The sequence below is a fragment of the Atractosteus spatula genome, chromosome 12 (assembly GCF_055471065.1).
Source record: "Atractosteus spatula isolate fAtrSpa1 chromosome 12, fAtrSpa1.hap1, whole genome shotgun sequence".
NCBI lineage: Eukaryota > Metazoa > Chordata > Actinopteri > Semionotiformes > Lepisosteidae > Atractosteus > Atractosteus spatula.
In genome coordinates, this window is record NC_142717.1 from 40,283,028 (window position 1) to 40,296,587 (window position 13,560).

The 13,560-nt window shown below is 37.6% G+C and overlaps 1 protein-coding gene across 2 annotated transcripts in view; it reads right to left on the reverse strand.

Moving 5' to 3' along the window:
• The window catches only part of necab1 (N-terminal EF-hand calcium binding protein 1), a 52,067-nt gene that overhangs the window by 4,984 nt on the left and 33,523 nt on the right, over positions 1-13,560 (reverse strand). For both annotated transcript variants that reach the window (XM_088928903.1, XM_088928902.1), the window contains exons 7-10: positions 11,615-11,751; positions 6,019-6,149; positions 5,158-5,234; positions 4,276-4,329 (exon numbers count right to left, since the gene is read on the reverse strand). In XM_088928903.1, coding sequence (XP_088785029.1) covers positions 4,276-4,329; positions 5,158-5,234; positions 6,019-6,149; positions 11,615-11,751 — 399 coding nt within the window. The remainder of the gene's footprint in view (positions 1-4,275; positions 4,330-5,157; positions 5,235-6,018; positions 6,150-11,614; positions 11,752-13,560) is intronic.

A 13,560-nucleotide genomic window follows, 5' to 3' on the forward strand; every position in this document is an offset into this window, starting at 1 on the left:
TGTTAATTATTATCACTAATTTATCTGGCTGATGCTTTTGTCGAGAGCATCTTGCATTTACAGGAGCAATCTGGCTGAAGTACCTTGTTCAAGATTAAAAAGAACAGTTTTGCACTTGGGATGTGAACCTTCATCTATCAATTTACAGAACTGAGGAGAACACTAACCACTGTTCCATGGCTGCAATATTTACGCATGAAGTATTATTTTCACTTTAGTTGTTCTGTTAATTCTGATCTTCCCTTTCTTTAGAAAGGGAAGCTTCTTTTTGTCTGGAAGGTTAGTACACTCGTACTCATTTTCTACCTGAATGTGTTAAACACTGCGGAGCTTTTGATCACAGGTCATATTTGTCTTTATAAGTCAAATACCTATTCATACTTTTAACTATAACACTATTACATCGTTAGCTGAGTGCAAATCAGCTTACGAAAAAGGTGCTGAGAATATAAGAAAGTGTTATAAACGAGAAGAGACCATTCAGCCCATTGTACTCATTTGGTTATCAGTAGCCAAGATAAAAGAATTTGAGTTATTTATATTAATAATCATTATTTATTTCACTATCATTGTTTAAAATAGAACTGAACAGCACCATTCTTTCAATAATGGTCTATTCTTAACATCTGCAGTAATACCGGGTTAAATGGCAGCTATGCAGTGTTATCTGGTACTCTGCTACAACACTTTGAAGGCATTGTAGCTTTTATTTAAATAAAGAGAATACACTGGGAAAACAAATCAGGCAAAAACTAGAATTTACATTTCTAATTCTAGATTATATAGTAACTGTGGTTGTTAGTAATATATAAATCTCAAAAGATCAAAGCAAAATTTATTGGATTTAGTTACACTTACATGATGGGAATTTGCATACTTGCATACAGTTTCTCCTTCTTCTCCGACACTTGTTAATTTCATGATAATCTTGCTTTCTTTCCTTTTCAAAGTGTGGAGATGGAAACTACTGTACCATTGCCAGATGTGGCCTTTGTCTGTGCCTGATTCAGAGAGGCCATCTCATTACACCCACATTTCCACAACAGTGTGGGGGCCACCTGGATCTCCATGTGTGACACTGTTTTGCTATTTCCTTTGCAAAACTGAAGCTAACTGAATGGCTAACAACATGTTCATTATGAATCAGACCCTGGGAAGATCCAGAAGTGGATTTAAGTAACTGACCAGTTTTCAGCTTAAATCTTGGGGATGTGCAGCAACCCTCTACAGCAAAACGTAGCTGAAGAATCAAGTAATCAACACACCTAATGTGTAGAAATGTGACTATGCTGACAGGGATGTGTATAAGTAATAGACCTTCCTAGGGGTACTGGTATATTATCACTGAACAGATAAGTGGTGAACAAATTTGAAATGTATAGTGTAATAATGCGTGAATATCATATTATAAAGATCTTTTAAGCTGACTCCTTTGTCCAACCAAATTCTGATAAATCAAATATTACCAGTGTAAAAGTGAATATGGTAGAGTGATATAATATAACCCCTGAACAACTGTATGTCAAGTGCTCAGGAAATAAAGCTAATTTATTCTGCATCTGTGCTGTGAATCCGGCACCAAAACTTGGCACCTTTTTATTAACAGATTGTCTGTTAAATTTTTAAGTTAACAAAAAAAGGGAGACATATAAACGTTTGGAGCTCTTCTCTCCTCTCTTGTAACCTTTTTTCTTGTGTACCTAAATAATCTCTTGTCACAATGTGACCTTCATTAAGAGCATTACCATTGTGCAGATCTGTTCCACATGATGGGGACACTTTACAATTAGTATAAAATTAATCTGGAATTTATCTCACAGGATCAATAAAGTATCTATCTATCTAAAACCATTTTCTTAATCTAAAAGCAAGACCGTACAAAACTAGAGAAAAAGAAAGTAATAATATCTTAAAATGGCAAAGTACACTTTTAAGGGTGCATTATCATCAATTAGTTGGGGGTTACGAACACAGTCTACACATTAAGTAGTGTGTTTATCCAAAACATTTCTTACTGAGGTATCTTTCACAGCTGCTGCAGTATATTTTAATCTCACTTCTGCCAGCCAGTTTGAAAGGAGCCCCAGAAGGGAACAGAAAGTGATGGCTCATTCCCTGCAGACCAGAACGACCTCTCCAGAGGCTCTTCACTGCTGCCACATCCTATAAACCCTCCCTAAAGAACCTGATAGTGGTCTTCAGGAGCATCTCTGGTAACACAGGTCTCTTGGTTTCTGCCATTTTAATGTCAAACATGACCTGAAAATGGACAAAAAGCATATGGACACAAGCTTTCTTTACTTAAACATCCGCACGGACTTTGTGGTTTATTCGAACAACGTGCTGGATTCTTCCTCTACTTTTTTTGGGGGTGTCAGGCCACCGGTCACAGCCACAAGTGAAGATAACCTTGTGAAGTGATCTGTGATCCCAGCAACGCTTGGAAACGCATCAGCGCAAATAAAAACATCCACCACAAATTAGAAAAAAAAAACAGGAAAACATCTAACAGCGTTTTGCGGTAGTTTCAAACGTGTAGTATTTTGTAGCATTTTCTTCAATAATGCAGTAGTGGCAAAACAACGATGACTGTAGGCTGACATAAGATATTAGTCAACAGTGCATAAAGAAGGTGGACTCCAGCTGCTGGGCAGATGGTTTCAGAGAAGGTTATTACACCTCTCTATCCAGTCTTGCTGCTTCAGTGCTTTGGTACAGATAGATGCCCTGCTGTTAAGTTCTGAGAAAAATAAAGATGAGGTTTCGCACTGGAACACAAATGTCTGAAATTTCTCTTTGATTTTTTCTATCTTTTCAAACAAGAAAAAACAAAAAGCAACTGAGAGGCCTTTGATTTTTGTGTAATGCTTAGTAATTCCCAATTCAGCTTTTCATCCATTATCTTAACAATGCTGGTACACCCCTGGACACAACTTGCTTTATATTGGCATTGCCATTTAGCATCCTGCTGTCCTCCGCAGGCAAAGCATGATTTGCAGAAGCCAAGAATGACTCTTGTGACACCTGTCTGATAAAACTACTGCATCTCACAGCCAGCTCAGAAGAATAAATGAATGATTCAGTTTTTAGACAATAAAGTGTTCAATATTGATTGTGACTTCTGAGCCACCAGTCAAAGAAAGCCAATCAGAGAGGCGCTTCGGCTTGGAGAATCAAGGCCTGGAATGTCACACCTTAATTAGTGAGTCCTGACCTCTGTCTGACACACAGGTCTTTAATCTCAATATACCGCATTGAGCGACTTAAGCTCTTTACACTCCTTTATAGCTAAAAAAATCCAGTTTACAAAGGGGGTTCTAAGAGAATAGAAAATATACTGTAGATATACCATTGCTCTACAGATATCTGCTGGTTTCTATAGCAAATAAAGATGGAATGTTGTATCATTTTGCATGAATATGCAGCAGCTGAAAATTGAGTGTGCTGTGCTAGAGACTCATAACCAGTTTTGTGCAGTAGAGTTTGTATGTAACAGGAGGCCAGCAGCTCTGTGACCATTATCTTATTTGTTTTCCATGTTTAACATGCATGTTCTACTTTGCACGTATTCTTTTCTCAAGCGATAATGGTCATTTCCACAAGTCCTGTCCACCTGCCCCTCTGTAGCTCATCAATGCACAATAAAGCTACAATAACACTTTGAGCCCTAGCTTAATACTGATGCACTTCAGGAAGGCTAATACCCAAGTTGCAATGCTTTCTAATTTTGGTGCAGTAAATTAAAGTGATGTGAAATACATGTGAGCATTTCACATTTTAATATATGAGACCTACTGCTAGAGATAGTTTAGCTGTTATTCTCAGGTTCTGTTTTACTTCTTACATGTCGTTTTAGACTATGTTTGTAGTACTGGGCACTTTCACAACAGGCCCTGAGGCCCACCATAAAAATAGGTATTCTGGCACAAACTTTTAAATGAAGGTTTTAGAACTCACATATCATGCTGATATGCATTTGTTTTACGCAAACTTATTATAGTGCACATTCTCCTGACTATTATACCGTATATGTTATGTGGAATATATTTTTCTCAGTTCTTACCTTTGTTCATGTTTAAAGTTGATTATTAAACTGAAATTTCATTGTCAACATGGAAAGCCATTAGGTCACAAACCGCTTAGATTTCTAAAACTTTAGCAGCAGTTTAGATACTAGAGAAACGTTTCAGAATGAAAGATGATGCTACATTGACACAAGGCAGTCATGGTATTCTGAAAGCTAGCTCATTTTATAAATGACAATGAATCACTTACAGATTTGGTGCTTCCATCTGAAACTTCTTCTTCCACTGGTTCAAGCTTTAGTTCCTGTAGAAACAAACACTTTCACTTGCTTGGGCAAAGAGACCTCACAAATAACTTCAGCTGAAGCCAAACCAGCACTCTCACAATAAAAGTGAGGGACATGCGTCAGTTCTGTGATGAACTAAAGAATATTATGTTTTATTCAAATACCATTCATTTCAGGTTTGCAATTGAACCTAATCTGCCATTCAGAAACCATGTATCATTACATCTCATCTCTAAATTATCTACAGTAGTGTTTCTCAATCATGGATGCGAGGTTTCCAAAGACTGTTTGAGGTACTGTATCAACAAAAACAGAACAATAAGACACTTCTCACCACCAGTGTAGTTAGTAGTGTGTTAAATCCAAACCCCCATTCAGTAATTGTTCTTTCTTTCTCCTTTTCAGGGTGGAATTAACTTTAATGGTAACACATATTGAGACAGCTCCCCTCTGGAATCTATTATATTTAGATACATATCTATGAAGCTTTAGTGTGGGTTAACCCTTTGAATTGCTTTAAAAACGCATGAGGACTAGCTGACTTTTTTTAGCATTGGACCCTTTAGTTATTCTAGAATTGTAATCATTCCATGGGGTGGGGTGTTCACCTTAGTCTTAATAACAGTTTTACTGACAACATAGTGGTGACCAATGGCTTTCTTTGTCCCTTGAATTTGAGAGAGCCCTTACTACCCACCCAACAGTTTATATGGGCTGAATGGCCACCTTTTATTAGGTGTAACTACACTTACAGTTGCACCATTTGAAGCTCCCCACTTTCCAAATTCCAAACTACCAATGGGTATTTAACATCCATGTTCAGATATTACAAGAGATCCTGTTACCTTCTTTTCTAACCTGTCAATCAGCTTCTGCAGTCTGTTTATTTGGGTCATCCACTGGCTGTCTTCTTCCTGCAGACCTATGGGAAATGATACGTCAGAGGGCATGCGCAGACTACAGGAAGGCTGGTAATATGTGTTTGATATCGTGTGATGTTTTTGTTCCTGACCCACAACATTTTGTGGCTTCTCCTTACAGTACAGGCGCCTAAGTTAAATTAAAAAGACAATATCTCAATCAGCACATCACGAATAACTGCATTGCATTAGAGGAATCTCACAAATCCCACCGTTTGCATCCTTGCATAGTTTACATTAATTAATTGTTACGTTAACAGTTACTTATTATCGCAGAGTGTAACCCAACCATAAAAGACGTGTGTTAAGGAATGAAAATCTAGAGACTAGAAAGCTCAGTCATAATAAATGTAAGAAAATGTAACTTGGGTTTTGAAACTGAAAGCTGAATCCCACCAGAATACCAGAAAGAAAATCTAGTTTCCATTGATTTCAGATCTGCAGATTTCTGCACTTAGATTTCTGATTCACACAAGGGTAGTTATTCCCTTTCTCAAAGTGTACTGGTCATTCTTCATATGGTTTGCTGTCCATGAATTTAATGCCATTTATAAATCAATCAGAAACTGAAAGATAAGGCAACAGTAGTTTTTTCTTGTCAATGTACCTTACAAAATCAATAGGACATAAACCCTTTTTTGTCCTTGGTTATCACTGAATATGAGTGTTTTAATGTACAACACTGGCTGTATTTTATTGCACACTTACTGTATTTTGCTGAGCAGAAAACAAAATGCCACATTTGGTTGGCTGCCCTTTAGAATTGAATGGCAGAGCTAATAATACCTGAATTGACAATGTTGAAAAGGGGGTTGTTTGGAGATAAGCTGTTATTCCTTTGAAGTCTTCGATTGGATCGTTTTCCTGACCACTGAATTGACAGCACCTCAGGCTTCTCCGGCTTCTCTGGCCCTTGTCTGTAAATAAAACACAGATAACAGTTCATCTCTATGATGGCACCTTTATCTCCAGTTTGCTTTAAGCAGGCAGGAAGCACACAGATATCCCTCAGGATTGAAAGGCCCACATTTCTCCCAGTGACTTATTGTACTTGTCAGCAATTCTCACTCTGACGCTTATTCAAGAAGAAAAAAGAAAAACTGTATTCACCACAGCTATTGCCTTAACAGAGCAAATCAATTGTATTCCATTGGACAGCACATGATCGTTTAGCAGTGGAACCCTTCTGTACAAGCAGTTGTGATCCATTTTAATGGAGACTTTCAATACATTGGATATTTTTTTCTTAAACAGTTTTTGGACAAATCCTTTGTGAAGACTGTGATGGAACATAATTTTCCCAATTTCTTCAGATCTATGTTTTTTTCATGCAGTAAAATAAACGTGTCGATAATAATACTGTCAAACATTTCTGGTGATGCTGTGATGGAAGCAAATATGTGAATCCTTCAGCTGAATTGAGTTGTTAAGCTTACAAGTACTGTATACATTTCATATTTTAATCTGTCTAGTCATATAAATCATAAACTATATTTAAATATCAATATTTATATATGTAACAATATATGGTACAGATCATTAACGTGTATCATCATAAAAGTAGATGTGACAAAATACAGACAAACTCCAACACCCCCTATGTTAAAGTGGGATTAAAAGGTTTTTATATTCTAAACATTTAGATGACTTCTTGAACAACTATACAGGAATAACCGTTACCAATAGTGAAATACATATGTTGCCATAAAACGCATAAAGTCCAAATTGGCCGTATGTACTGTTGTATGTGGTATTGTCTGTTCTGTTTCCAAGACACATTCTTTGGTTAGATTAAATTGCTCCATAGAAAGCAAATCTGGGACCTCTTAAAACAAAGGCTTAAAATTCCAGGATTTATTCCTAATCCCATTCTTGGTATCTGAAAAAAAGTCATGCAATACTTTAAGTAAAATAGGTCTGAGTTTAAAAAGTAATTCCTGAGGTTGGATTCCAACCCGAAAGAACAAAATCTTTCGTAAGCAGGTGACAGGATCTGTACCTCAGTGAATCTCTTTGCCTTTCATGATACTCCATTAAAATCTAACCTCCCGTTAGAGTCCCGTGGTGCCCCTTTTAATTGGAACCCAGAGTTTCCTGCAGGCAAAAGTCTCTCATGATGCTTCCAATTAATCTTTGTGAAATGACTCACTTGGAGAAACTAGCGAGAGTGAGGTGTGAACTACACGTTCGGTACTCAAAAATACCATCTCTCCTGTGCATTCTAAATCGATGTCAAAACATCATCTTCCGCCACATTACCACCTTGTAACCTCTTCTTGTTAGATCTCAGAAGATAATCGCGGCTGAGCCTGGTCAGGGCATGGGAGACTCTAAGGAAAACCTGACCCCTGAAATGTCCTGCTGTAAACTGGTGGACCAGTAGAAATTGGAACACAATTTCTATACCAATGCCCCGTTTTGATGACCAGGAACATTGTGATAATGGATGTACCATTCTGCAGTCAGAACATTACAGTGACATCCTGACTATGTGGTCATTAAAGATTCCATGCACTGCTCAAAAGAGTATGGGTGTTAACACCAGCGTGCAGCTCTGTCTACTTTGGGCTTATGCAACTCACCTCCCTAAATTTTCCCCTAAATTCTGTTATTAAGATTTTAAAATTCTATATATGTTCAATTCTGTAATTATAATAATGTGAATATGTATAATAACTATATTATATACACTATATAAAGTAGTTCAGGTGGGGAGCTGCGTCAGCATGCGTAGGCTGCAAAGGAACAAGTAATAGGTTTATTCCATGCCGAAAAGAGAAGAAAGAAAACACAACATTTCGGCCGTGGAGCCTTCTTCAGGTGTGTATATACTGTAACACTACAGGGTTCACGTGGGCACCCTCACCGCTGCCACCTCAGGTCAGCCCCCCACCATCAGGGACTCGAACCCAGGCCTCCAGCATCACTCAGCAGGGACCCAGCCTCTTGAGCCAAAGGGAAATCTCCCGTCAGCCCGGCGGCTGCGGTCCCTGCTCTTCACAGGGAAGGGCGGTGACGTCACCGCGCTGGTAAGCCGGCTCGCACAAGCAATGGAGGCCGTATGCATTACACTACTATATAAAGTATATACATATGAAGATACAAACACAAATATCCTGAAAGATATTATTAAAATGTGTTTTTCTTTCATACATTTCTATGAAAATATCTATTTTTATTCCAGCACTATAATGATTTATTCAACACTATTTATTCGGAATGCAAATAAATCCTATTTAAGAAGTAAAAAAGGAGGAGAGTCCTTTATTAGGAGACAAAAGTATTTAAAGGAGGAGAGAGTAAATATATTATAATAAACAACCTCAAAAGAAACCCCCTGTTGTCTGTTGTCTTCTACCCACTGGTTTGGGTAATTTATGTTTTATTTTGTTGCTTTTCCTTTTTCATATTGTCATTCCCCCATTAGAAATCAAACTCCGCTGCTAAGGGTCATGGCACCCTGATATCAAAGCGGACAACTCCATAGAAGGGGCAACACTATATTGCAAAATATCGTCCAAAGAAGCAAAGACACAGAAGAAAAAGTCCTTCTGAAAAGCGATTACAGAAAGGATCCTTCAATCAGATTAAAATGAGGTTTTGCAAATGGCAATATGCCTCTCAAATACCCTGCATTGTTTTAAGCCCCTCTTTTATACGGCGTGAGACAAAGAGACAGCGTGAGAGGCGGAGGTTAATCATATCAGACAGAATGGAAAATAGATGTAGTGTATCAATTTGTTCAAGATATTGGTGATTTTAAACATGTCAGATAGAGTAGACATCAAACTTGCACACAATAATCAACTGGTAGAAAACAAAGAACTGCAAATACTGCTGTAGCTGCAAATATCAGGAGGATTCTTTTTTTTTTAAAGTATTGCATATTTACATTAATTATTTTTTCAAACATGAGCAGTACTGTAGTTGAAAACATATTCAATATTTTTGTTCCATTCTAATGGAGCATAAAGTCCAATATTACCTCAGCACCTTGTAATTGTTCAGAATTTGTTGACAAGTTCTTAGCTCAGGGCACTCACCTATGAAAATGCATAATGATCAGTTGTGCTGCCTGTATTGCAAGACCCTTGTCAAGCACCACGATGCTGAAACTAACAGACAGGAAGGAAGGTCTGACTGGTCCAATGCAATAGCTAGATTCTGCAGCCTATAGGTGTTTTGTTGAGTTATTTTGGAGTTGTTTTTCAGGAGCTTTTATTATTGAAATGCCAAACAGCTAATGCAATAAGGCCTAAAAACACAGCAACCACAAAAGAATGTAATGATTTGTGACAGCATTCATATTTGCACACAAAATCACATCAAACTCAGTGGCTTCCAGTTTGGGGATTGGGTACAGAGATTAAAATAAAATGTGATCATTGTAATCAATGAACTCAAACTGAAACAAAAGCGTTTTTTATTTTAAATATTTGTTGCAAATGTGTCAGTGTTCTTAAGTTGTCACCCATAATCAATTTAAAAGAACTTGTTAAACTGATTATCTTTTTCCAGTGCTATAGTTCACTTAATTGGTCAGAATGTAAACAATAGGAAAATTGAAAATGCCTGTCTAAGCTAATCCAGTCTCATTTTACTGCAGTTTAGACTGTCTAAATGTGCAGGTGGCATCTATTGCTTATTGTCCAATCCTAATACTCTTCACAGATAGGGAATGAAAAGCTTTGCAAAAATTAATGTATTCCTAAGAGCTTGGAAAAGAGATGTGATGTTAGAAAATATAATTAGAGAACCATCACTAGTATTATGAAATTGTTAAGCCTACTGCAGCAAACAAAAAGCAAAATATGAATGCTTAAGTAGCATAAATGCACCATTTTGGTGAAACAGTACAAAAGGGACAGGTGTTGCATGAAGCTGTAGCAGATGGAGAAAGGAAGAAAGGGGAGATAACCGAAAGAGATGTGCAGTTGTCTCTCTGTAACTGTAGTAATGCCACCTTCAAAAAACAGGAACAGCCACTTTCATTTATTCATTCATTCATATCATTCATTTAATTTTTTCCTTAATTACTAAGCAGTCTTTATTAAGCAGCCCAGGACCCTGTGACAACAAGGAAATAATCATTCCTGCTGCTGGAATTGTGGGAAGGAAGACAAAATGAGTTTGAACGGTCATGAAAACACAGTTCAGCTGTGCTGAGTTTTCCTTCTGTGTTGTGTTGACGATCAATATGCAGATTATGAATTTGCACAGATTATGTTAATCTTAATCTTACCCAAACTGAGAAGTGCTTTGAATGGAACTTGTGAAATGTTCCTTAGATAACTTATGTCATTACTCATGTTTGACTAAATTTCCTCTGTGAAATTGTGAAAATCTGGAAATTGTTCACTGCAAACGAGGCATTTTCATGTCACTTTTTTAAATCTTAATTTGTCTTTGTGTTTTTTTTTTCTGTGCTGGATGAAGCCCTTTCTCCTGTGCATTATCTTTAACCTCTGAATGGAAAACAGCAATTTTGTAAATATAGGGAAGGCCATCAGGGAGATCACATCAGGTCTGAATCCCTAGTCTGACTGATGATCTGTCCACCAAACTAATAAAACTTGCATTTATCTAGATATTCATACCTCAGGTTCTTTACGTTAATGTCAAATAACAGCATGAAAATATATAATAAAATAATTCCATATGGAGAATAATTACAACAAAACAATTTTCAGTTATTTACTGTGCCATAATCTTATCTTTTCACATTTTTTCTCATAGCTGCAGAGATTATTCATTATGCTTTCAACCTCCCAGATGGCAAAGCAAGCAGGCTACATATAGCCGTGCACCTGGTCCTTATTTACATCTAGTTAATTAATTCATTCCTCCAAATCTGATGCACTGCAAACAACCAAAATGTTAAAACAAAGGGAGCGTGTTAAAAGATAGTTAAAAATTCTGCTCTCTGTACTGCAGTTCAAAGGTATCAGCTCACTGCAAAATGTAATGAATCTGGATTTTCTTTCTTTGAAAGGAAAAACAAGGTATAAGCTTACTAAAACAATATTTCAAAGTCTGCTATTTCACCCAGCTATTGCCTTTAATAGTGAAGCTCATTCGGGGTGGCCTTCAAAGGTTCCTAAACGCGGTACACGAGGGCTTGAGAAACATGACACATTGTGATGTCTGGTTTAACTGGGTTTTAAAATCAGGCTAAAAAGCTAAACCTGAGTAGATAGCTGTACCGCGGCAGAATTCAATGTCTGCTGCTTTATAACAAGAACAAAACAGTAGGCAGTTGTGTGGACAGAATAGTCTGGACTTAGTTGTTCCCTTTATTCTCGTAAGTGTCTTACAGAGTTCGTTTTTACTGGGTGAAGAAGTGTTCAAGCACAGCAGAGGACTGTGAGAATGGGGCACTTACCTCTCCTGTCGGGTCTGCTCGGCTGTGGTCTCCATGGCGCACTCCAAGGAGCTCTGGAGAGACTGCAGCTGATTGGCCGTCTCCTTCAGCAGGAACCGTGTCACAAATTGCTCCAGATGGGAAGACTCTTGATAGTCCTTCAAGAAAAAAAAAACATTTAGAGAAAGAGAGAACAGCACATGGCGAATTTCTATTGTGATTTTTTTTTTCTTATGGGGGTGTAGTGCATAATTTTGTTCATTAAATAAAGGTCAATGCAAATATAAGGATTTTCCTCCTCATAGCTATGAAATAACAGACACCACTGTTAGATTGTTCCTGTTCCATACAGAAAAAATACTTGGTTACAGAAATATCTATCTGAGCATTATGTAAATAATGCAATAGTACTGAAAATTAAACTAATTCATTTTAAAAAATAGAACAGTCTTGAGAAGAAAATAAAAACAGTAATGACACCATCAATAAGAAGAATGCTTGGCATTCGATAGCCCTTCTCATTCCAAAAGATCCCAAAGAGGTCTCTGTATGAGAAGGGATCCTCTTCATCAACCACTGAAGCACAACACCCGCCTGCGTGATGAGTGCAGCTGTTCTGAGCCTGCAGCCCCACTGCTGAGAGGATTAGGTGAAGAAGTCAGAATCTGCTCCACCAATTAAGTCCAGGGTGACCTCTGAACACTTTTTGGACAGAATCATTTTCTAAAATGGAAACGAATCGAAGAATGTCAGAGACTGGCTATAAAACTGGCACAGCAGGCAACAGAAATGGGCAACAGAAAATCCGTGCTAGGTACAGTATGTATGCCAAGTGTCTAGCATGAAGAGGAGCGCTTTTTATATATAAAGCTGAAATACCTTGATACCTAATAAAAAGCTCAGCCATTTAATCCATATATACATTTTCTAAAAACTTTCATCAATCAGTTGTGGGGAAACTAGAGCGTAGACACAGCTGCAGGCAGGAGACACCATAGAGGACCACCCCACAGGAAATGAACCCAAAGCCCAAACGCTTTGAGGCAGCGGCCCATGAAATATAATTCACTTTACAGGTCATTTTAATAAGTACCAGGTGCTGTTATTTTACAGTACATCCGGACTATAAAGATGCTTATTCCTAGTACCTGAAGAAGTACCTCACACCTGAAGAAGGCTCCACGGCCGAAACGTTGTGTTTTCTTTCTTCTCATTTCAGCACGGAATAAACCTATTACTTGTTCCTAGTAAGGGTTGCCGCAACTCAAATCCTATTCCAGTAGCACAGGGCACAGAGTGTTAACACACGTTGTAGAGGAAGAAAGGTCCACTGTAGAGCATGCTCACACACAAGCGCAACTTAGAGACACATACTGTAGGCGTATCTTTGGGAGATGGACGGAAATCCAAAGACAATCCACACAGACACACGGAGAACATTTTAAAATGTAAACATTTAAACGCATTTTAAAAGCTACCTTCATATATGACTGCCTGCCTGGTTTGAATTTGGCATTGTTAGGTGAAGGAGACACCGATTGGTAGATGTACAGCACAGCATTTCTCTTGTTCACTTTATAAGGAGAACAGCCAGGCAAATGAGAAAGAAGTCTTAATCTAAGATTCCCAATCTAAGAAAATATGCCCTCAGTTGTTAGTGTTAAACTGGTAGAATTTTAAAACAGAACATTTCCATGGCATCTATGAATACCATTTAAAATAAAAAAATGGAAAAGATGGTAATTGTTAGGTACATATAACAAAAAAGTAAGCCTATATTTTTACAAAATATAAATGTAAATGTAATCTTGTAGAGTGCATTATAAAATAAATCGAACTGCGTTAATGTCTCCCTAAAATGTTATATTCTGTAAAATCATTTGTCAAAGTATTTTCTTTTCTGTGATATCTACAATACACTGTTCCGCTGAAGCTCTGACTGAACAATGTGCTTGATACGGACAGTG